This window comes from Biomphalaria glabrata, chromosome 10 (assembly GCF_947242115.1).
Source record: "Biomphalaria glabrata chromosome 10, xgBioGlab47.1, whole genome shotgun sequence".
Classification (NCBI taxonomy): domain Eukaryota; kingdom Metazoa; phylum Mollusca; class Gastropoda; family Planorbidae; genus Biomphalaria; species Biomphalaria glabrata.
In genome coordinates, this window is record NC_074720.1 from 16,101,168 (window position 1) to 16,128,065 (window position 26,898).

The window sequence follows — 26,898 nt, forward strand, 5'->3', positions numbered from 1 at the left end:
TCCTCTGTTTGGGACCCTTCAACTCAAAAAAACATTAAGAAACTGGAGCAGACACAAAATAGAGCAGTGAGATTAATAACAAACGAATATTCATATTTGACTAGAGTAACACCTTTAGTAAAATCACTAAATTTAGAAAGCCTTCAGGATAGAAGATTTAAAAGTAAAGTAGCAATTATACATAAAACACTGAACCATAATCTTCAAATACAAAAACAAAATTTAATTAAATACTCTGAAAGACACAGATAAAGGCACATTCCTCGTCCCATATGCGAGGACAAATTTGTACAAATACTCCTTCTTCCCTAGTGCTATTAAAGCATGGAATGGGTTGCCTGAGCTAGCCAGGAAAACCAGTGACTTGGCAGAATTCAAGTCATTGGTTTAAAAAAACAACAACCGAAATAGTGACCGGCCAAAGAGCGACATCGCTGAGAATGACGTACATCTATTGACAAGATCCGATCTTTTGATTTTTGGAATGGGCCGAGACCATCGTTATGCAATGTATACGTCGTACACACCTGTGACATGGCAACGTGCTATTGGTTTAAACTGCCCACAGGTTGTGACGTTGCAGGCCTGTGTTCAGGTCTTCTATAACGACTGGTCTCAATTGGGCCCGCCTGTTCGCTTACTTGTCCTGAAATATCTTAATGACAGCATTCTAGTTAATTTTTGTCCAGCAAGAACTTTTTGAGGTGAACTTTTGTTGCTTTTCTAGCTACAATGTTTCTGCTCGCTTACTTCGTGGGATGAATACAAACAATGAGGCTTCTGACTCCTCAATCAATTCAATTAGTCTCTTCTCAAATCACAAAATATCTCTTAACTTAAAACTTATATGCTTCATCAGCTTTGAGCATGATAGCCAATCACCGAGTTGTCACGTGGGCGGCAATGGACGGGAGATTGACGTCTGTAACAAAATAGTAATCGATACTAGTTTTGGCAGTTAATCCCACCACCTGGTCCTCATTGTCGAAATGCCCAACCAACCCGTGCTAAAAGTACTAAATGCTAGACATGTCACGTGTCCTGAAGTTGTAAGAAGATAATACTAATCTCGTTATCTCGTTGATGGGTGAACGCGTGCTATCAAGTTATGGTAATTGTCTTGAAGAGATTCTCTCTTCTAGTGACCTGACATTTGGTAGATAATGCCTTCTAATTCCACGCAAAGTGTGTTTCTCTGTGGTCGAGTCTGCTGTTCATAACCACATTTCTGTTCACTGTGTGTTCGATGTCCATAACCACATTTCTATTTGTGTGTTTCTCTGTGGTTGGTTAGATTCGTTGTCCATAACCACATTTCTATTTGTGTGTTTCTCTGTGGTTGGTTAGATTCGTTGTCCATAACCACATTTCTATTTGTGTGTTTCTCTGTGATTGGTTGGATTCGATGTCCATAACCACATTTCTATTTGTGTGTTTCTCTGTGGTTGGTTAGATTCGATGTCCATAACCACATTTCTATTTGTGTGTTTCTCTGTGGTTGGTTAGATTCGATGTCCATAACCACATTTCTGTTTGTGTGTTTCTCTGTGGTTGGTTAGATTCGTTGTCCATAACCACATTTCTATTTGTGTGTTTCTCTGTGGTTGGTTGGATTCGATGTCCATAACGACATTTCTATTTGTGTGTTTCTCTGTGGTTGGTTAGATTCGTTGTCCATAACCACATTTCTATTTGTGTGTTTCTCTGTGGTTGGTTAGATTCGATGTCCATAACGACATTTCTATTTGTGTGTTTCTCTGTGGTTGGTTAGATTCGTTGTCCATAACCACATTTCTATTTGTGTGTTTCTCTGTGGTTGGTTGGATTCGATGTCCATAACGACATTTCTATTTGTGTGTTTCTCTGTGGTTGGTTAGATTCGATGTCCATAACGACATTTCTATTTGTGTGTTTCTCTGTAGTTGGTTAGATTCGATGTCCATAACAACATTTCTATTTGTGAGTGAGGATGGGTGTTGTGTTCATAACCTTATTTTGATTGTATGAGTGGTTGGAAATTCTCCACCTACTCACCAGCAGTTCACAATCAGGTTAAAAAGTGTATGGACTTTAAGAGAGCTTCAATGGTCAGAAGTGGAATGAGCGTTTAGTCTGCAAGTCTAGAGGATGGATGAAGTGGATTTCAAATCTGAGTGAATTCTGAGATTTTTACATCGCTTTTTAGTGGTGGGGGGAATTTACTATTTCTTTTTGGAAAGTCACCATTTCTGTGTTACTGTGAACAATTGACAAAATAGATGAAGATCAAGTTTAATAGGACCGTTTATTAAAGTGCGTGTTTATCCTCTACATGCCATGTAGGGACGGGTATTGGTTGACTGGCTGGACTATTATCGTAGACATTGTATGTCTGGTTGTAGATATTTGAATGAGTAATGTGGTTATGTAATTTTGATTCATGTCCTGTCAACTACGCCAAAGAAATAATTGTATGCCAAGTTCCAACTTGATCCGAGAATGGGTGTGGGAGAAATAACCTGTGTCAACGTTTCACCAGACAGAGTGATTTAATATGAGCTTTGTAAAAATAGTTACTTAGCTCGTATGTATTAGAGGGTGTTTGGTACAGGCCTACTTTGGGTGGAGGCAGTCCAAGGTAGTATCTAAAAGGATATGTGGCAAGATTCATAATGAGTCCACGACATTGTTCATGTATTTCACTGTCATGACAGTGTTTGCTTTAAACTAAATATGTAACCTTTTTGTGTTGAAACCATTTTGTCACATAATATATGGATCTACTGACTCGAACATACATGATATTCATTATCTTTTTATCACATAATATATGGATCTACTGACTCGAACATACATGATATTCATTATCTTTTTTTTTTTTTTTTACATGACACATTCCTTAGAGTCTAATTGAACATGTCATGATTCTCATCAGTGTTCGTTTTAAAAGTTGCACTTTTCTTGTCTCTATACTTTCTTTGTTACCCGTCCTTCATTGAGATCGTCTGCCGAATCTTCCCTTCCGCTGATCTGAAGGTTGAGCGATGAATCTGAAACATGGCCGACTGTTCATCTTTTTATATAACGCCTTCCCCTGGGCATGGACTAGCAGCCTTCTTGGTTTATTGAACAAAAATAGTTTTCATGGACGCTATTCTTAGGGTATTAATTTGGTCATTTACCATTAATGTCACTTCTTGGTTAAGTAGGTCATCGACAACATATCACTTATTTACTAAGGTCATCTACTATGTAGGCCACCTGCTATTGTTTAAGCAGGTCATATTTAATGTAGGTCTACTGCTATTGTTTAAGCAGGTCATATTTAATGTAGGTCATCTGCTATTGTTTAAGCAGGTCATATTTTATGTAGGTCATCTGCTATTGTTTAAGCAGGTCATATTTAATTTAGGTCATCTGCTATTGTTTAAGGAGGTCATATTTAATGTAGGTCACTTTCACCTGTTATTGAAGCATGGTCACCGGAAATGTAGGTCTCGGTTGTTATCGGTTAAGTAGGTCATCGACAATGTAGGTCACTTGTTATTGTTGACACTTTGTATATGTGTTTGATTGGCTGTTGCCTGATCACTAGAAATGCACTGGTCTGTAATGTATACAAAGCAAGCATATCGTGATCTCAGTAATTCTGGAAACGTGATGTGTATTAACAAGAATCACTTTACCGGTTCCCTCAAGTCGATCATAATTATCTGTCTCCAGGAGAGCTCTGGGATCAATGTCTCTTTGTTTTCCTAATTTTATTTTAAGGGTTTCTTTTTTGGCGTCTGTATTTTATGTAAGCTTTCTCTGAACTCTGTCTCTCTTTCTCTCTCTCTGTGCGTGTGTGTGTGTGCGCGCGCGCATACTGAGTGGTAATTATCAATAGATGTGGGGCGATTAACTTTGTATAGACTTAAAATTAAAAGCTTAATTGACTCTCATTGGATCTTATTGAGTTTCAAAATCTTGTCATTTTGTTGACTATCTGGTAGAGGTGTGTGGTTTTGTATGTGTATGTTTGTAGTGTATGTTGGTTTTAAAAAGAGCAGCAATACTTCTTTCATTCTTGGCTGTTGTAGTTCGCAGCAGGCAGGATTTCAGACATTTTTTTGGACGGAAACATTTATTTCCTTTTTCTCATTTCGCGATGGCTAAGCGGTAAATCGCTTGGCTTCTGAACCGAGGTCCCGGGTTCGAATCCTGGTGTAGAATGGGATTTTTAACTTCAGGATATTTGGGCGCCTCTGAGTCCACCCAGCTCTAATGGTTACCTGACATTAGCTGGGGAAAAGTAAAGGCGGTTGGTCCTTATGCTGACCACATGACACCCTCGTTAACCGTGGGTCACAGAAACAGATGACCTTTATATCATCTGCTCCCATAGATCACAAAGTCTGAAAGGGGAACTTTCCTTTTTTGTTTCTTTCTCATTTCGTTATTTGCTGTAAGCAAAAACATTTTCTTGTGAGTCACAGCTAGGGCTTCATAGTCACGTGACATGGCATCCCTCTTTATTCTCGGCCTCGAAGACTTTTCGTCTTATTACACACGCTATTTTTTATTTATTTATTGAATCATCATGCGTTGTTGTTTTTTGTTTGTTCTACGTTCTAAAAGTTTCCAGAGCCCCTAAAAATGTGAATGTGAGATCGTCATCAATGGTTTCATAATTATTTCGGAAATAGATTTTCGCTCTAATGTACCAGTTGTTTTTAACGCACTTCCCTTGGAAAAAGTCACCTTTAGATTGCAAAGACTAAAAGTGCTATGGAAAAGATTCCTCGTGAAACTTACACCAAAGGGTCACAATTTCTTTTTTTTTTTCATCTCAAAGTCTCAAAGCTAATATCATTATAATTTATTTTTCTCAAAATTAAAATACTAATTTGTTTTTGTTTTTTTTCATATTTATCAAATTTAGAACCAAATTAAAATTGTTAATATACTTTCCAACTGTAAACTGATTTTCACAAATTCCTAATGGAAAGAGATATTATCCTTTTGCTTACACACTGTGTATTAGAAAGAAAAGAGCTTTTAGCATTGATCAAATGAACGCATTCAATATATGCAATCAGTGTATACAAAAGGGAAATATGTTTTCTTAGGTGCAGCTTCTTTTGATCTTCCAATTACATGCACGTTTGCTTATAAAACTATCTTTTGGTGCGGCTGACCCACGGGGGCCACACATGAGTTTACGAATAACACAAGCTTACACGCTAACTGCCTTGAATATCCATTTTTCTTTTGTTGTTATTTAGCTGCTAAAAATTGATGCTTTCGTTGTATTATTGTTTTTACATTCTCCAGGTAATGAATGCTGCATCAGGCAAAATGTCTTTGGGACAGGTGCTTTAGGGCCATTCAAGTAAAGCGTTCCAAACCATGCCCCACGGAGCGATCCCGTTTCCATTCGGTGACTGCCGGATCTGCAACGACAAGGCCACAGGCTTTCACTATGGAGTAGCCACCTGCGAAGGGTGTAAGGTAATAGCCATTGCAGTTAAATTATTCTAATAATTCTGTCAAATTGTTTTTTTCCTTAATTGAGTGTTTATATATATATATATCTATATATCTATCTATATCTATATCTATATCTATATATATCTATATCTATCTATCTATCTATCTATCTATCTATCTATCTATCTATATATATATATATATATATATATATATATATATATATATATATTTATTTATTTATATATATATATATATATAATTCTCTTCTTCCCTCAAGAGTTTGTACGAGAAAAAGAAGTAAAGGGAAGATCACTCTTTTATTTCTGCAGATAGAGTTATCACACAAACTTTGCGAGACTTGCGTGTAGCGAAGTCATACAGTGTATCATGAAAATTTTATTTCCTACATAGATCACGCTCAATAGCAACACACCGTATGTATTTGAATCTATCTACGAGAATTGTTGAACTAAAGAAATTCTTCGTTAGTTTGAGGCGCGAGAAGCTTCTTTCACCAGATTACGCAATTACGGCTAATGCATAATGCCGTTTTTATTTATCGCCCTTAGGATTGACAAGTAATCTACTCTGTATGTACCCGTCACTAAATAGCAGGGCAGGACTTAAACATAGTGGGGCCCTATGCGATACGGATTTCGCGGGGCCAAGTTTGGGTAGGGAAGCGGATAATAAGTGAAATTTAAGAGTTTCTATTAGAAAATAAATTCGTCTATGCATTTTATTCATTCTTTACTATGTACAGAATTACTTTACGAGCCTTGCGTGTAGCAAAGTCATATAGTATATCATAAGAATTATGTTTCCTACATAGATCACGCTCAATAGCAATGTTTCAATCTATCTTTGAGAATTGTTGACCTCTAGTACATTTATATATGGATACATGAATTAATGATGTGTCAAAGTGGTGTACTTTTGTTTGAACGCTTTTGCTTTCTCTGCTTTGGTTTGACTTTCAAGAAGAGCGGAAAGGTCAAGGTCATGTTTTCAAACAATTATTTGAAGCTTTTATTTAAAACTGCCTTCTCGTGAACTGTTTTGAAATTCTTCTGAGATCTTGACCTACAAATGGCATCTAGTGAGTCGTGTTTTCAAAATCACTTCGTGCTGACAGCCGCGACAACAGAAGCTCTTAAAAAAGTTCTAGTAGCTTACACTCCATTGAATATAGGAGACAGGAGAACACCCATCTGATAATAAAGAAATCAAAAAAAAAAATGCTCATTATCTGTCTCTCTCTCTTTCTCACCCCCACCCTTCCTCTCCTCCCCTGTCCTGATAAATCAAACCTTGTCATCTCGAGCTGATTTCTTCGAGATTCTCATCCACTAGAAACCAACGATTGCAGTACGTGTTTCGTGCAAGTCAAGTCTGTCAGCGTATCGTCTGGAAGTAAACTATTGATTGAAAACAAAAACTAGAACATTTTACCTCACGCCTACACACTTTGTTCCCGACATTTGTTGGATCAGCTGTCTTGTGATTTAAACATCATCAGTTGAACGCAGCCCTTAATAGAGTTCCAAGTTTTACATAGCGCTCATTAGAGTTGCATGTGTTACACAACTCGAAATATGTTTTTAAAAATTCATTTTGAGTTCTTGAAAGACTGTAAACCTTCTTTCTGCCCCCACATTGCCGTGTTCCAGTAGTTCACGTAGCGATCCAAGTTTTGGTTTTGTTGAATGTGTATTTCTGTTATTTTGTGTTTTTTTAAGTTGTTCCCGCTGTTGTGACGCAATTGTTAAGGGGAACTGAAACTATAATCTCATCTTTGTATTACCATTGACTTTGTTCATGTGTTCATTAAATGATTAGCTAAACTGCATTAAGATTAAAATGATGTTTGACAAAGGCGTATATGGTTTGAGAACTGCTGGGTGAGAAAATTAGAACCGTTGGGACTTTAACAGAGAGAGCACTGCTGGGTCTTAATATTAGAACCGCTGGGACTTTAACAGAGTGAGAATTGCTGGGTCTTAAAATTAGAACCGTTGGGACTAACAGAAATAAAACTTGATAATACTTTAAAAAAAAAGAATGAGAAACGGTAGGTCTTAAAATGAGAACTTTGTAAGATTTGACAAAAAAGGACGGCTAGGTGTTAAAATGAGAACTCCTTGAGCTTTGGAAGATGTCAAAACTTAATACCCCTACTAACACATTTGTGTGTGTGTGTGTGTGTCTTCCACCAGAATGTCGTCCTCAATTTGCATGTACTGTAAGAACACACCACCACCAAAAGTAACACCAAAACCTCGCCCATGTTTGAATTGGAAACATTCAGATGCAATTAATGGGGACAAGTGATATTTTAAAAATGAATAAAGCATTTGAACAATATTTATACATCAACACTCGCCTCGAAAGAATAAGGCATTTGAACAATATTTATACATCGAATAAAAAAGTGAACTTGATTACTTTCTTAGTTTCTTCGTCTGTATTTGAGGTTCAATAGCCAATTTTTGGTTCAAAGTTAACAAAATAAATTCAGAGAATAAGATAATATTGCTTAAAAATCTCTAACTTAATAATACTAAAAATATTGTAAACAACAACAAACAAACATAAAGATAAAAACAATTTTCCTCTTCTCTATACAAGGACAAAGACATACAAGAGCAAGTCCGGTTTTACATTTGTACCTTCCTCTATTCTCGAACAGACTTAGTCTGACACTGTTGTTGCCTGTGCAAGTTGGCTTGGTACAGTTGTTTTGTTGGAAATAACAAGATTCTAGGTATTTACAGTAAGAAATATATATGATCTACTGTGAAGACTACCATGTTGAAGTTGATCGATTTGTTCGCTTCATTTATTTGCCTCTGCATGATTAAACAAAGAAAACAATTAATATTTTCCGCTCGTCGAGTCTAGTCATGGCAATCAATAGAACTAACGTTTTAGTTTGTTACAGACGGGGGAGATATACAATGTTTCCTCCACTGGATACTTTGCACTAGATCTGGGTTTTTTATTTTGATTATTTGATCATGTCTGATGAAAAGTAAAGACTTGTATTGTCCCTGGCAACCATTTTTTGTTGTTGTTAGCAATGAGTTCATCTTGATGAAGAGCTGGCGCTGTTAGATAAATGATTCACTTCTTGAAACATTCGGACAGAAGTGAGATTGCAGTCATAGTTCAATCACACACACACACACACACACACACACAACTCGACAAAATATAAAAAAAAAGTTAATAAGGTTATAAAAAGCAATATAATTAGCCAACCAGTGGTGAGCTTATGATAAGCATTATAATTAGCCAACCAGTGGTGAGCTTATAATAAGCAATATAATTAGCCAACCAGTGGTGAGTTTATAATAAACAAGCTAATTAGCCAACCAGTGGTGAGGTTATAATAAACAAGCTAATTAGCCAACCAGTGGTGAGGTTATAATAAGCAAGCTAATTAGCCAACCAGTGGTGAGGTTATAATAAGCAAGCTAATTAGCCAACCAGTGGTGAGGTTATAATAAGCAAGCTAATTAGCCAACCAGTGGTGAGGTTATAATAAACAAGCTAATTAGCCAACCAGTGGTGAGGTTATAATAAGCAAGCTAATTAGCCAACCAGTGGTGAGGTTATAATAAGCAAGCTAATTAGCCAACCAGAGGTGAGGTTATAATAAACAAGCTAATTAGCCAACCAGTGGAGAGTGTGAGTAGCTAATGAACCTAATAATGATGATTATGATCCTACTAACGTAACTAACCTATATAACACACTCCGTTCGTCTGTTATTTTTGTTCGCTGTCGTCGACACGTCTCTTGAAGTAAGAAGACACTGAAACTAATACCCCCTCCCAACCCCCATGCGATGCAGTCTCAATTGTGACCAAACTGGTCAGTTAGTGGTCACGTCGTCAATCAAGTTTCAATTAAAGTACTATGTGTGAGCATTCCTAACTTGGCTGGTCAGCAATGTAGTGTAATGGGGTGGGTAGGGGTATCATATGGGAACAACTGGTTCAACTTGGCTGGGTAAACAAAAATGTTTTTCTGTTCTAATTCTGTTTCTTTGTTCTCTACTTCTACTGTGCTAGGACATATTGTGTGCAGTTCATTAGGGTAGTTGTGAAACATACAGACATGTTTATTGTTTCTCTGAATAATAGATCTACGTTTATAATGTTAAAACGTATTGACCATTGTAGCATTGACAAAGTTTTCCCATTTCCTATGTGTTCAAAGGTAATTATGCCTAGACTTTGGCTACTTAACAAAGGAAATCTTGTGAACCAATGTGTATTGTATTCATAAACAACATTAAGCGCCCATTGTATGAAATCTCTCCCCCCCCCTCCTCACCAATTGATATGCCCGTATATATTGCAAAGCATTCATATTCATTCATGTGTTTCCAATTGATTCTCTCTCAGGGCTTCTTTAAACGGAGCATCCCCAAGGGAGACAAGTACACATGCTTCTTCGGCGGTCACTGCACCATCACCCCTTTCAATAGGAACCGCTGTAAGGCTTGTCGGTTCAAACGTTGCCTGGACAATGGGATGGCCATTGACGGTGAGTGCAAGCAGTTACGTTGTTATTACAAAGTTTATATCAACTGACTCTGTCTGGTCAGAAGTTTGTACACGTTATTTCCCCTACACCCCATCTCGAATTAAAGTGAAACTTGGCACACTTATGTATTTACTTGCTATTATTTGTCTAGGTCAAATGACTTTGTTCTAATATAAATGCACTTTCTAGAAACTAACTTGAATACCATCTGCTATCGAAATTAACAGCTTACTCAATCTTGAAAAAAAAACTTCTTCAGTTGGTCTTTAAGAAAAACAGCTTTGACCCAATTCAAAATGCCTTCCTCACTTTGTAGGCTGTACACTGGCGCAGCATTCTTCGTGTCTTAAGGTTCTGAATCTTCCAAACTTCAGCAATGTTTAAACATCAGTTCAATGAAGAAACCAAAAGCTTTGAAAGTTGAATGACGATTGAGCTGGCCGGGGGTTTACGGACACAATTTTTTCAAAAGTTTACCTTGGAAAAGAAACGGTTTTAAATGGCTTTTCTGAGGCATTGCTGAATGATTCTCAGTGGTCAAAAGATAGCCTCACAAGTCCAAGCGTGGGTTGATACGGACATCTTATTCATCAAGAACACAAATGACAAAAAAAAAAATAAAAAAAAATCAATTCAGCTTTTTAGGTTTATAAAGAAATGGCACAAAACTAACTGTTAACTGTGTGGATTGTGTCGGTTCCTTGCCAGCCTTGAGCGAAACGATGTTTTGGTCAATCGTCTTTACCGTAAACATTCTAATCAGACAAAAGAATCATCTGACAATGAAAATGCCAAATCGGATTATTAATTGATTCAATGACATTTTAGGGTGTCCCTGAGTTACACCCATTTTATGTAGTCCTTTGTACTGGTCACATGACACCCTTATCAATCGTTGGTGTAACATAATAGTAATATATGTACATTTGCACACTAGCGCGTCAGTGCAACACCGCTTGTGTTTACGTAATAAATGGAGCTCCTAATATGTCTTCCCTCTTAAACACTAGTTTGTTATTTGTGTAATACAAATATTCTACATGGTGTCAGAATAAAACTTAAAAAGCTGTCCAGACAAAGGTTTTTATTAATCTAATAATGGCTTCTTTTTATTTTAAGCAACCAATCTTGAATTGGAATGCTAAAGATCTGTATCAAGAGTTTTTAAGGTTTCAACAGCAGGTGAGCTTTTGTTTCAAAGGACCGTTAGCTGGTGCCGATAGTAAACAAAAATCCGGATGGCTGGGAATGTGGATAGGTCAACAAGGCCGTGAAGTTTACAAAACTCTAAATATTACTGATAGTGAAGAGGGAGATCCGCAATTTCTATTAAAGAAAATAGAAGACTACATAAGGCTAAGACAAAATAAAAGAGTGTCTAGATTTAGAGCACATCAGAGAAAGCAGGTAGAAGGAGAAAGTTTTGATAACTTTGTTAAAGACCTAAAGCTTCTCATTATGGACTGTGAGTATGACAACCCAGACGATATGCTTATTGATTTGATTATTAGTGGAGTCATACACGAAAAGGTACAATTAAGACTACTTGATCAGGGACAGAAGTTGACCCTTAGCAAGGCTATTGAAATTGGACAACAATATGAATTGTCACAAAGCCAAGTGAAAATGTTTAGGGGCCAAGAAGTTCTAGCAATCAAGAGACAGTCACACAATGTACTAAAGCAGAAGTCTAAAGACAACTCAGATAAATTATGTAGTAAATGCGGCAAGAACCACGAAAAGGGAAAATGTCCAACAATAGGAACCACATGCAATTTCTGCAAGAAGAAAAACCACTGGTTTCAAATGTGCAGAAAAAGACGCAACGTTAATCTGGTAGAAGATGACAGCCTCAGTGATGAAAATGTTGTACCTGTTAGTACTGCAAGTAGCCAGTATAAAAAGGGTAATATTGAGAACATCAAAGTCGTTGAAGACAAGTGGACTGTAAAACTAGTCGTACATGGCAAGACATTAAATTTTCGTATCGACACTGGTGCAAGATGTAACATTCTTGTCAAGTCAGAGTTTGAAAAGCTCAAAGACAAAGTAAAACTTGCTTATTCAGCAAAGTCGCTCAAGTCTTACTCTAATCATGTTATTAAGACTGTAGGAGCAGTAGTGCTACCTTTGAAAAATAATATCCAAGAGGTGAAAGCAAGATTTGAGGTAGTAGACATTAGCCAAGAGAACATTTTGAGTGGTGACACAGCAGAATGTTTAGGACTACTACAACGGATAGACAGCATAGAATCCAAGGCAGAAGACGAGTTACAAAGAGAATTTCCTGAAATGCTGAAAACAACTGGAACACTGCCAGACAAGATTCAGTTACAGGAAAATGCTAAAGGAGTTATCCATCCACCACGTCGCTTAGCAGCATCGCTACGCAATAAAGTTGAAGAAAAACTTAAAGAAATGCAAGCTGATAGATTTATTACTCCAGTACATGAACCTACTGAATGGGTTAGCTCCATGGTTGTTTCGTTCAGGAATGACAAAGTGAGAATATGTATTGATCCAAAAGATCTCAATAAAGCAATCAGACGGGAACATCACCCGATGAAAACTATTGAAGATGTGATCACTAATATTCCAGATTCGAAGATATTCTCAGTTCTCGATGCCAAGTCAGGGTTTATGCAAATAAAGCTTGAAAGAAAATCTTCATTTCTCACAACTTTCAACACACCTCTGGGAAGATATAGATGGTTACGATTACCTTTTGGAATCAAATCAGCGCCAGAAATTTACCAAAGAATTATGGATGAAATGCTTCAAGGTATTGAAGGAGCATATGTCATCATAGACGACATTCTAGTAGCTGGTAGAGATGTTGAACATCATGATCACATTTTGAAACAAGTCACGCAAAGAGCAACGGAGTACAATCTAAAGCTGAACTATGACAAGTGCAAGATAAGGCAAAACAGAGTACCTTATATGGGTCATATCTTGTCAGAGAAAGGTTTAGAACCAGATCCAGCAAAGATAAAGGCAATTATTGACATGATAGCTCCTCAAGACAAAGATGGAATCAGAAGATTTCTAGGTTTAATTCAGTACCTAGCAAAATTTATTCCTTATCTAAGTCAAGCAGATGCTCCAATACGAAAGCTTCTAAAAGATGATATAGAATTTCAATGGAATCATGAACAAAACAAGAGTTTCAAAGAATTGAAACATCTTTGTACAAACCCTCCAGTTTTAGCATATTATGATGTCAACAAGAACGTAGAGATAGAATGTGATGCAAGTAAAGATGGACTGGGAGAAGTATTACTCCAGGAAGGTCGTATAATTGCATACGCATCAAGAGCTCTCACAGATACAGAAACAAGATATGCTCAAATTGAGAAGGAAATGCTCTCAATTGTGTATAGTACAAGCAAATTTCACTGCTACATATTTGGTAAAGAAGTAACAGTTTATAATGATCACAAACCTCTGGAGCAAATCTTCAAGAAACCTCTATTGTCAGCACCAATGAGAATACAGAAGATGCTAATAAGACTGCAGTGGTATGATCTGAAAGTCTGTTACAGAAAAGGCAAGGAAATGTTTATCTCCGATACACTTTCTCGTGCACATCTACCAAATACTGATACACAGACATGTGAATTTACAGATAATTCAGTGCATATGATCTCTGTAAGTGATTCGAAATACAGTGAAATTAAAGACTGTACAAGCAAGGGACTTTCAATGCTTCTGGAAGTAATTATGACTGGTTGGCCAGACACAAGAAGCGAGACTCCAATTGAAGTCAGGCCGTATTGGGATTCAAGAGACCAGTTATCAACTTCGGATGGTATTATATACAAAGGTCTGAGAATAGTCATGCCACCAAGCTTACGTAAATACATGCTAAATCTGATTCACAAGTCTCACTTAGGAATAGTCAAGTGTAAGCAGCGAGCCAGAGAAGTCATGTATTGGCCAGGCATGAATGCAGACATTGAAGTGACAGTTAGGGATTGTAGCAGGTGTGCTGAACATCAGAATCAAAATGTGTCAGAACCGCTAATACCTACCAAGACACCAGATCTCAAGGTGGTGAAGAAACACTTTGACTCCGAGAAACAGTCTGAGAAACATTATTATAAGAGGAAAGGAGTTAAGAGTCATAATCCACTACAAAACGGAACGGCAGTCAGAATGCAACTTAATTCTGAGTGGAAACCAGGAACAGTAGTTTCGAAGCATTCTAAGCCTAGATCGTATAATGTCAAAAGTGGAAATAAGGTCTACAGAAGAAACAGAATACACACCAGAAAGTCTTCTGAGAAAGCAAACAGATTTGACAACAATTATGACTTTCCAGATGACATCTCAGAACAACCAGAACCACTAGATCTAGAGAGTCCAAGATTACAAACTACACTAGATTTTGAGCCGCCACTACACACTGCTTCTTATAACACCTCTAGACCAAATGAACCTTATGTAACACGCTCAGGCAGAATAGTTAACAAACCCAAGAGACTTGATTTGTGATGAACTGATTAGACTTTTTAGTTGACTAGTTTGTTAGTTATTCTGATAAATAGATTTTCTAAATTAAAGAAGAGAGATGTAACATAATAGTAATATATGTACATTTGCACACTAGCGCGTCAGTGCAACACCGCTTGTGTTTACGTAATAAATGGAGCTCCTAATATGTCTTCCCTCTTAAACACTAGTTTGTTATTTGTGTAATACAAATATTCTACAGTTGGCCTCTCAATACATGAGTCTTGCATCATTAGCCCCAATAACAGTCTCAAAGGGAAACTACTCTTGCTTGCGTACGGATACTTAGCAGAAATTTGTTTTGCTGGCTCTTCCATCTTCATTCCTCATGGGGGAGGGAGGACTTTGGTGTAGCTACACTAATGGAATAGAAGAATGAAATCAATGCAACGTGGGTTGAGAGTTGAGATGTCCGACTTGATTTCACTCATTTTAAACTAGACTTTGATCAAATAATTTCAAGTCTGTTGTTATATTAGACCTACAACATTCGCATCGTTTGACATTTTAGTTTCTGGTTAGGGATATTAGTAACAAGTGTCCAGTTCCGCCTCCTGTGTCTCTTGGATAGTGAACTAGATGTACGTGTCAATTGACTTGTTACTACTGACCATACTAGGAAGGGTCACTGTCCAGGTCAGAGTGTGCTTTTGTAATCTAATTATCGTACAAAGTAGATCTAGATCTCTGGTAGACACACCATCGCTTTCTTCTTGCTGCTGTTTTGTATCGACCTCAGTGTACTGTACTTTCTTTAACTCTTTGCTGCTGTTTTGTATCGACCTCAGTGTACTGTACTTTCTTTAACTCTTTGCTGCTGTTTTGTATCGACCTCAGTGTACTGTACTTTCTTTAACTCTTTGCTGCTGTTTTGTATCGACCTCAGTGTACTGTACTTTCTTTAACTCTTTGCTGCTGTTTTGTATCGACCTCAGTGTACTGTACTTTCTTTAACTCTTTGCTGCTGTTTTGTATCGACCTCAGTGTACTGTACTTTCTTTAACTCTTTACAGTTCAATTTTTTTTTAAAACTGTGGTTTGGAGATGAATGAAGTGTCTAAGGTTTCCGTTCTGGCACAGTTTGTTACACAGACAAAGCGAATGATTATATTTTGTCAGGTTTAGTTGTGTTTCTGCTAAATCCATGGTTGAGAAAAGAAAAACATAGTGTTAAACAAAACATCTCCCTTTCTCTCTCTCTCTCTCACTCTCTCTCTCTTCTCTCTCTCTCTTCTCTCTCTCTCTCTCTCTCTCTCTTTTTCTTTCACTCTCTCTCTGTCTTCCTCTCATTTTCCTTCTGTCTGTCTCTCTTTTTACAAAGCTTATATCAACTCAATCTGTCTGTCTGGTAAAAGGTTTTCATACGTAATTTCTCCCACACCCATTCTCGGATCAAGCTGAAATTTCGCAAAATTATTTCTTTTACATGACAACAAAAGAATCAATTTTAACAACAGATCAAAAGATAGGTGAAAGTGAATGTGAAATTAAATGTGAACCTGGCCTAACTAATGTCTTATAATGAGTATCTAATTGATCTAATTGTTTTGTAAAGGGTCAAACTCTTATTCAAATCCTCAAGAAAAAACATTTCCGTAAAAAATAAATATATATAAAAATCCTTAAGTTTGATGTTTCATAGTTCCATTGCACGACTCCAGTTCACGTGATAATATGAAAAACTACTTACTAATTGTTGTTTTTAATTATGTCCAACTTATATGCATTCTAAATAGATTTTTTTCTCTTAAAAAAAACAAAACATTTTTTTGTGTGTGTAAAGGCAATACATTTGTAAAAATTTTTTTTTTACAATAAAATAGTAAACCATTTGCATAAATGTGTTCAAAATTTGGTAGATAGATATCTCCCCTAGTAAAGAGCCTCCAATGTTTGTTACTATTAATAGTAAATAGTTGTAAAAGTGGTGTATTTTTATGAAAAAAAAAACTGCTTGCATAAGTGATTTAAAAAATTAAGATTTTTCGCTTTCAGAAAAGAAAAAAGTTACCGTTGCATTAGAACTTTGAATGGTCTAAAATATTATGATGTCGGTTTTTCACTACCTTTTCTAGTTTACGAGATCTAAACGGGACGGACGGACGGACATTCCACACAAAACTAATAGCGTCTTTTCCCCTTTCGTGGGCCGCTAAAAATTAACCTAATAACTTTTCTGGTAATTAATTCATTTGTTTGGTATCTCGAACAAGGGAGATAAATTGTAATTGACTGAAATGGTGATATAAGCTGAATTAGTCCACTTCATAGGTCATCGTCTGAGGCTTAGTGAACACAAACATGACTTAGAAACAATAGATAACTATATATTCTTCCATGTTCATATGTTCTTCGCTTAAAGAGTGGTTACCGTGTTGGTTTAAGAAGCCTGAGAAGGCTTAAGCCCACTAGTTCAAATTCAGGTCGTCCACTTTTTTTTCCCCAACTACATTTAAAAAGCGATCACCCAAATACCACATTTTTTCTCCCCCACCCCTTTCCAACTGGTCCAGACAAGTAGTATCATAGTGTTACGCTTTAATATGTGTTGAGACTATTTAGCGATACACCAACACCAAAACGACAAAATCATGGTTTATAACTAATTTAATCTTACTTAATACTGTGAACACTACTTTCTACAATGTATCTATTCCTCCATTTTGGTTTCACCCTCCTTTCAACACGCATCCGCACCATTCCACATTGACACTACGATGCGCACGTAACACAGAGCGTAGTGAGAAAGCTAAAAGCATGAAATTGCACTAAACAAAAACAATTGGCAAAAATGTTTCTTATCGTGCAGAGCTATTATTGTTTGTCTAGATCTATTACAAATTTAATAGGGTTTGTTGCTGAACATAAAAATTTTATATGTGTCAGACGCGAATAGCCCAATTTTCAGTAAAAGAAATTACAAAAGTCATTTCTCTATAGAAGAAGTTACGAAGGCTATATAAAATACAACCACAGACCTATATATACTACAATAAATATAGGTTTTTGATTGCTAGTTACGATTTATTTAGGTAGGTGCTGTTTTACTATTACATACCAAGTATTAGAGTTTAGAAAAACCCAGGTTTGTTTCTTGTGCAACGCTATTAGCTAACCCCTCATATCATCTCTCCATTAGTAGGCCTATATTTAGATCTACAATCTACAATCTAATTCTAGTCTAGATCTATATATAAAAATCGAATAGATCTAGTAATAGTATAGAGTCTATCTTGAGACTAGATTGCCGAGTCTAGCCTATGCTATGCCTATAGTCAGTTTTTATTTGACAAAAGTCTAGATATTAATAAAGACTAAAGTTTTTTAATTATTAGATTATTTGATATAGACATAAGACATAGATCTAATAATACTGTAATCCGTTTACTTTACTCTATACTTAATCTACTAAACTAGATATCTATCTATAATCTAGTCAATCTAGATCTATACAATATTCATTATAATACTTCTACCTATAATGACTTATTTAATAAGTTAGTACTTAGACTTAGATCTATTATAGTCTATTAATAGATTTACTTTTCAATGCCTAGACCTAATGATGTCTATAATGACTGATTATTTTTTTTTTATAATAATAGGCCTACTAAATCTAGGTCTAGACTCTACTTAAATCTAGTCTAAAATAATGACTGTCTAAGACTCTAGACGATTGAGAAGTTCACATAGAGCTGTTTTTAATAATACGGCATGTCGGTTGAAAGTATATAAAGTACTCAGTGATAGATTGCCTAACTTTCAACTAATAATAAATTAACAATTAACGTTGAATTACAAGAAAAGTAATCATTTTTCCCGACATTGAAAAAAGGTGCCGGTACCCCGTACCGGTGCGTACCGTCACATAAATATATGTATATCTCAATCTTCTTTCATTTAATTTTTTTTGCGGGGTTATTGCTACTTAATACATTGATACCGGATCGATTTAAATAGGGCCTAAGTATACAAGCAGGATTTCGAGCATTGGATAAATTTATTTTTTAAGTACAAAGTTTTATGGAAGAGGCAATATATTAGTTGTTTGAAGTTTGTAACTTCTTAAATTCAGGCTAAAAATATCGAAGCCTACATTTTTACACTCATTTCTAAACAATTAGAAGAGATGGACTGACTCATAGTGTAGCTTGTGTACATCTGCAAAAACACAAACTCTCTTTGTAATCTTATCAGTTAGACTTTCAAAACTATTAAAAGAAAAACTTAGAGATTATTTTTACTGTATAATTCTATTATTATTCCTTTTTAGAATTAGGATATAAACGAAAATTTGCCATATGACTTTATCTAACTAAAAAAAAATTAAACTTAAGTCTATTTATGCGGTTATTTATAGTTACCTAGTAATATAAAATATATTGAACTAACACGTACATTCATCATAATGCAGCCATGCGATTTTTCGTTTATAAACATAGCATTATTTAGGACCAATATTTTACAAAGGCTGCTTGGAGAAATCAGGTATACCCAATAGGAGAAAAACGACCCCTTTACACAAGAAAAATTTAAGAAACTAGAACAGACACAAAATAGACAGTGACATTCATAACAAAATAATATTCAAAATGGATTAGAGTAACACCTTTTTAAGTAATCATTTAAAGTTTAACAACAACAACAATTTTTTTCAACAATTATTTTGTGTATGAAATTGTGTATCGGAAAAAGCCGGGTACTTGAAATAAGCTAGTCCTAAAAAAAAAACACAGATCTTGGATAAAATACTCATCAAATAAAGTACTGTAAATGTGTATTTTTACGCGCTAGTTTCAGGTCTTTTCTTTTTATAGCCTCTATCGGGTTTGATCACAACTACCCGTATTTTTGTGCAGAATTTTTTTCTCTATCAGGCACACTTAAAATTATAGCATAATAATGTCAGTTTAATTTAAAAAGAGAACTGAAAAATACAAAGATATAGAAGGAAAAAAGCCACTTCCGGCCCAATACTTTTTAATCAAAGAAACGAAACGGACTAGTCCAACAAACCCTATTACATGACTGATCCAAACTAATTGATACACTTACTAAGAAATGTCAATGCCAAGAAGAACAACATATATCTAATCTATACACGTTTAATAGTATGTGGAGTAGTCTTCAAAATTGATCCATTTATTTACTTTTGATATATATTTTTTAGATGTCCCCGTATGGACAAAACGCTATTTCGATGTGCTGTTTGTTCGTACGTCTGTCACTCTATCGCGTTTAGTTTTCAAAAATTGAAAGGGCAATTAAACATTCGATTTCACCCTCTTCTTTTGTGTGCTCCATGTAGGCGCAACCTGTCACCTGATGCACATACCTTGCCGTGGTGTGACAGCTTGAGTGCCTCAATGACCCTCAGAGCTATACCGGCGGGAGCTCATCACTCCTGGCAGGTACTACCAAGCCGGACAGGTCTGTTAGGAAAGAGGCCAGACAAAAGGTGCATCCCCCTCCCCGGGACACAGGGGTTGTGCGATAGGCTAACAACCTGTCCATGGAAAAAAAAAAGTGTTATAGAAACCAGAACAAAAGCACAAACACTAAACATTGTCAGAGGCGAAAGTAGAGCTCCACAAAGGAGACTTATGAAGCTATGCAGGGAAAGTCGAACGAATCCTGTGAGGCCGACCACTCTACTTAAACCAATGAAAAAGAAACACTTCCTTATTCAGAAGGCAGCATTTAACTTGGGAACATGGAATGTCCGCACTTTACTAGAACCAGGTAGATGTGCACAAACTGCCAAGGAAATGGCCAACTACAAACTACAGATCCTGGGAATGAGTGAAGTTCGATGGAACACATTCGGTGAAACAAGACTGCAATCAGGAGAAACCCTTCTCTTCTCTGGAAAGGAAAAAGAAGATGACTTACATGAAAATGGTGTAGCACTACTACTAAACAAGGAAGCTTTCAAAAGTCTTTAGAATGGGAACCAGTTTCAGAACGAATAATTAGAGCCAAATTTTTGTCTAAGTTCAAAAATGTTCACATCATTATGTGCTATGCTCCCACCAACCTTGCAAGTGATACTGACAAAAATACATTCTATGACCAACTGCAAAGTATAGTTGACAAAATACCTACAAGAGATGTTTTGATCGTCATGGGAGACTTGAATGCCAAAGTGGGAAGTGACAACAGAGAGAGAGAGAAAAGTATGGGCACCCATGGACTTGGCACCATAAACGAAAATGGAGAAATGTTTGCAGACTTCTGCACATTTAATGAATTAGTGATAGGAGGCAGCATTTTCCCCCACAAAAAATGCCACAAAGTGACATGGGTTTCACCAGACAATAAAACAGAGAATCAAATCGACCACATTACCATACGGCGGAACTGGAGAAGCACATTACTAGATGTACGAAACAGAAGAGGAGCAGATATTGGCTCAGACCACCACCTAGTTGTTGCCAAACTAAAAATGAAGCTGGCCAGCAATAAAACAGAAAGAAACAAAAGGAAAAGATTTGACCTAGACAAGCTCAACAACACACAGATTAAAAAGGAATTCCAACTATCCCTTCAAAATAGATTTGCTGTGCTACAACTAGATGAGGCCAAACAAAGCGTCGATAAATCTTGGCAAAATTTCAAAGAAATTATTACTGAAACAAGCAATGAAGTACTAAGCCTTAACCCTAAGAACAAAAAACAGTGGATTAGTGACGAGACATGGAAATTAATCGAAGAAAGGAAATGCGCTAAACAGGCAGTTAACCTAGCAAAAACAAGAAACCACAAGCAACAATCAAAACAAGACTACCAAGCAGTTTCACAGAAAGTCACCAAAATGCTTAGACAAGACAAACGATCATTTTACAATAATCTGGCAGAACAGGCAGAAGAAGCAGCAGGTAAAGGAGATATAAAACAACTATACAAAATCACCAAACTTCTCAGTACCAAAAAGGCTAATTGCAATGTTCCAGTCCGAAACAAATACGGAAAACTACTTTCTTCAATAAATGAACAACTTGAAAGATGGAAAGAATATTTTCAAGAAGTGCTCAATAGACCTAAATCACGAAATCCACCAGATCTAAATGCAGGACCAACACTAGACATAAACATGGAAGAAATAACAAAAGAAGAAATAAGGAATGCACTCAAACAAATGAAGACAGGTAAAGCAGCTGGAATTGACAACATACCACCCGAAGTCCTAAAAGAAGGAGGAAGTGAAATAGTTGACCAAATGCACAAACTATTCAACAAAATTTGGTTAACAGAAACACCTCCGGGTGAGTGGAAAAAGGGCTTGCTAATTAAAATACCAAAGAGTGGAGATCTATCACAATGTGAGAAATGGCGAGGCATCACTTTGCTGTCAGTACCAAGCAAGATTTTTAGCAGAATCCTACTAAACAGAATAAAGGGAGCATGTGATGAACACCTAAGGGAAGAACAGGCCGGATTCAGAAAAGGGAGATCTTGTGCTGACCAAATAGCTACACTCAGGATAATTGTAGAACAATGTGTCGAATGGCAATCTCCTCTCTATGCAACTTTTGTTGACTTTGAAAAAGCTTTTGATAGTGTCGACAGAGAATCTATCTGGACAGTAATGAGACATTATGGGATCCCCAATAAAATAATAACCATAATCAAGAACCTTTATGATGGTTTCACCTGCCAAGTAACCCACTGTGGCAAGCTGTCAGAGGAATTTCCAGTCACAACAGGAGTCAAACAGGGATGTCTTCTTTCACCACTCCTGTTCCTTCTAGTACTGGATTGGGTCACAAAAGAAGCCTACTCTAACGCAGGGAAAGGAATCCAATGGACTCTCACACAAAAGCTGGAAGATCTGGAATTCGCTGATGACATAGCCCTATTATCACACAGACTACAGGATATGCAAGAAAAGGTCACAGCTTTAAGCGAAGTAGGAAAAAGAGTAGGCCTCAAAATAAACCACCAAAAAACTAAAGTACTTAAAGTAAACAATAAACAAAGTGGAGACATAGTATTGGATTCTCAGACAATAGACCAAGTAGAAAATTTTATATACCTTGGGAGTGTAGTCAATATATCAGGTGGAACAGATGAAGACATTAAACGCCATATAAATCTAGCACGTCAGACATTTACACAGCTAAAACCAACCTGGAAATCTCCTTACATCTCAAACAAGACTAAACTAAGAATCTTTAATTCTAATGTCAAGGCTGTCCTACTGTATGGTTCTGAAACATGGAGAACAACTGAAGCCACAACAAAAAAAATACAGACCTTCATCAACAGATGCCTGAGAAATATCCTAAAAATACACTGGTATGACAAAGTAGAAAACACCAAACTGTGGGAGATGAGTGGACAGAAAAATATAGAAGTGCAGATCCTAGAGAGGAAGTGGAGATGGATTGGTCACACCCTTAGAAAAGATACCAGCAACAGAGCTAGGCAGGCCATAGAGTGGAACCCCCAGGGAACAAGACGCAGAGGAAGACCAAAAAGAACATGGCGACGCAGTGTACTTGAAGAAGCAGAGAAGACCGGGAAGAGCTGGGACACCATCAAAAAGCTAGCAAGAGACCGTGGAGAGTGGCGTGTTTATGTCGAGGCCCTATGTTCCATGAGGAACTCAAAGGAATGATGATGATGATGATGATGTAGGCGCAACGGCTTCTTTTATTCTTATCTTATCTTATCTTATATAATACAGACGTTACTTCAAAAAGGAGATTACGTCCTACGCGTCATGCATATTAACCAATGACTTAAATTCTGCCAAGTCACTGGTTTTCCTGGCTAGCTCAGGCAACCCAGTTTTGTTTTTAAATTGCATTTGCATATGTTACAAGCCTGTGTAAGAGCATATGTTACAAGCCTGTGTAAGAGCATATGTTACAAACCTGTGTAAGAGCATATGTTACAAACCTGTTGAAGAGCATATGTTACAAACCTGTTGAAGAGCATATGTTACAAACCTGTTGAAGAGCATATGTTACAAACCTGTGTAAGAGCATATGTTACAAACCCATGCAAGAGCATATATTACAAACCTGTGTAAGAGCATATGTTACAAACCCATGCAAGAGCATATATTACAAACCTGTGTAAGAGCATATGTTACAAACCTGTGTAAGAGCATATGTTACAAACCTGTGTAAGAGCATATGTTACAAACCCATGCAAGAGCATATATTACAAACCTGTGTAAGAGCATATGTTACAAACCCATGCAAGAGCATATGTTACAAACCTGTGTAAGAGCATATGTTACAAACCTGTTGAAGAGCATATGTTACAAACCTGTGCAAGAGCATATGTTACAAGCCTGTGTAAGAGCATATGTTACAAACCCGTGTAAGAGCATTAGTTACAAACCTGTGCAAGAGCATATGTTACAAACCAGGTTAAAAAGTCAGTTTTTTGTTCCCCGGGGTCTTATTTCTAAAATCAGCGTCTGTGTATAAGCTCACCATTGTCTTGACAGTCCTCAGTCTTGGTACAACGGCGACAGCCTTCAGATAACGTCTTCGTTTGAAACATTAAATATTTTTATTGCACTTCCGTTAATGTAGACCCTTTTTAAAACAAGATCATTAAAAAAAATAGTTCATGTAACTCACAGCTAGATCTGCATCCAGATATCATAATTTTGTATCAGCAATCATATTGCGCCATCTTTATGGAGCTCAAAATAGGCGCAACACCTAGTTGCTTGCACTTTTGTTCTGGACATTAAATTGTCGAACATCCATGAGTTTTTCATTTACCGTCTCTTAATGACACGGCCTCTTATTGGTCAATACCTAATTACTTTTCTGAACGCGATCTAGGAGCGAGTTTCTGTGTCACGCAAAAGTTAACAACACAAAACTTTGGATTGCTACTTGCAAGAGGTTGAAAGTTAATTAAATAAATATGAATTACTGAATCAGAGATACAAAAGTCTTTCGTTGGTCTACAATGGTTTAATTGTGGCTTTGAATAAGAAATTGAGCCTAAACTGTACAGATCAGTTCGATCAATTAGATAATCCTTATAGGACATTAGTTAGGCCAGATACACCAAAACGCTAGCTATTTATAGTTGTCCGCCATAAATGCAAATGTACAATAAACAATCGTCTTTAGATTCCTAGATCCCAGATTAAGCTAATTTCTGATCTAGATTCGGCTAATTTTCTTAGCTTCAACTCAAAAGCGTAGTTCCTTTCATATTCCTCCCCCCCTCCCCAGGTTGCACAGGCCAGAGTTTTGCAAAAGCCCGGCCTTGAAGAATGATGTCAACAATATCTTGGATAAACAAAGCTATGTCCAGCGCTGACATTAAAAGGTTAATGGCCGCATTGACATAGTTCACATTATTTTTGCTACGCTTGTGAGCTGATCAACTGTTCTCAAACTCTGGGAATGCGCGGTAAAATAGTATTACAGACGTTACTTCCTGCGCGTTTCAGGTGTCGCTTTGCTAAGTAGTTGGTTTTCCTGGCTGATTCAGGCAACCCATTCCTTGCTCTAATGGCACTAGGGAAGAAGGAGAAGTTGTTCCTCTTTGTCTAGGGAAAGAAAACGAAATGTTTATAATGGCACAAGACTCTTAAACAAGAAAACGTAACTTAGTGTCTGTTGAGTGAAGGCAGGAAGGGAGGAGACTCCGCAAGAGATACTTAAAGGAAAGCGCACAAAAGGGAGAGTCCTATCTCCTGTCCCAACGCATGCGAGTAGTGAATGGCAGGCGTGGCTACTGCCCAGGTGATTCCAGAAGGGAGGGGCCTCCCACAAAAGAGTTATACAAAAAATATCCGAATTAGGACGGGTCAGAAACTTGTACGTTATTTATTTAGTTAATTTTATCTTCTTTTTAAACTCTTTTCGCATTTTTGCCAACACTACTTTTAATCTTACAGTTGGCACCACTGTCGTAATGTGTAAATACAGACCTGGAGTTATGGTAGTGCGTCAACCCAGAGCCTTAGCCTTACTCTCCAAATACTTTTAAAAATGTACTTTTAAAAAAAAAAAAATATTCATATTAAATATTTTTTTAAAAGAAGGGAAATTAGATTAAATTTAAAAGTACTCTCTTGTGCAATATGGCATGTTTTTAAATACTAGTAACCTATTATTAATAAGTTAATTTTTATAAAAGCTTTCTACAAAGTGTAAGGGTCTCTACAAATTGTTTCCCGGGGCCTCCACTTACTTAAACCCGGCCCTGCATGCGAAACATGGAAGTCATCTGTCAAATTGAGAAAAACTTAATGTGGCTTAACCAAAAAAAAAAAAATGGCTAAGACGGATTTTATAGAAGTCGGTTAAAGAGATCCGGACTTGAACAAGGAAATCCTGTGCCGAACTGGGATTCGACCATTAAATGAGGTTTTGGCCGAGCGTCAAATGATGTCTGCGGGACATGTTCTCCGATAGAATGAACTACGCATACCAAGAGTTGCAGTGGCATGGAGGCCAATACGAGGAAAGCGCAAACATGGACGTCCTCGTATAACGTTGCGCCACACTTTTATAGAGGACCTCAGAGCAGTGGACACCAGGTGGGAAAAGGCTTCGATATTGCCAGTGACAGATATTTATGGAGACCGCTTGCCACCCATTGCGCAGAACGGCGGGGGAGGGTCTGAGTAAGTAAAACCTGAGCTAGTGGAAAATTGTAGACTCCCCGCCCTTTCCAAAAAGGGGTCTGGGGGAGCGCTGCGAGCATTCTCAGCGGGGTTCGGGGCGGAGCCCCGCCGCCAAACACTATTTCCAGTATTGAAAGCCAACAAAATGCATATACTGAGGTATCTACATCCTGCTATTAAAATTTTTTATTTCCAAAACCTAATCTGCTATTCTTACTTACTAAGATCCTCAGGCGCCGTTCGGCGCATTGTCGGCAAGCTGCTTCCACAAAAATCTGTCACTGGCAATGTCTGAAGCCTCTTCCCACCTGCTCTGAATGTCCTCCATGAAAGTGTGGCGCCAAGTTATACTAGGATTTCCCTGTTTGCGCTTTCTTCGTAATGGCCTCCATGTCACCGCAACTCTTATTATGTGTGATTCATTTGGTCGAAGAACATGTCACGCAAACCTTATGCGACGCTCTGTCACGACCTTACTAAGGGGTCGACTCCCAGTTCGGCATAAGATTTTCATGATTTAGACCCGATCTCTATAACTGGCTTCTAAAATCCGTCTTAGCCATCTTAGTTGAGTCACATTTAGTCTTTTTCAATTTCGGCAGATGACTATTAACTGCACTTTATTAATGGAGCCCATCTACTTGTAGAAATGTGTAACCTCTCTTGGCTACGCTCTTGGAATTAGATGACTGTAGTTTGCTTTACATTTTATATCGAAAAGGGAAGTTTTATCATCAAAATGATCTGTTGGGGGTTTTAAA

The 26,898-nt window shown here is 37.1% G+C and overlaps 1 protein-coding gene across 2 annotated transcripts in view; it reads left to right on the top strand.

The window, feature by feature from the left end:
• Positions 1–26,898, top strand: part of LOC106071245 (uncharacterized) — an 89,877-nt gene that overhangs the window by 14,597 nt on the left and 48,382 nt on the right. For both annotated transcript variants that reach the window (XM_056045149.1, XM_056045150.1), the window contains exons 2-3: positions 5,296–5,472; positions 9,867–10,008. In XM_056045149.1, coding sequence (XP_055901124.1) covers positions 5,371–5,472; positions 9,867–10,008 — 244 coding nt within the window. In that variant the 5' untranslated portion in view covers positions 5,296–5,370. The remainder of the gene's footprint in view (positions 1–5,295; positions 5,473–9,866; positions 10,009–26,898) is intronic.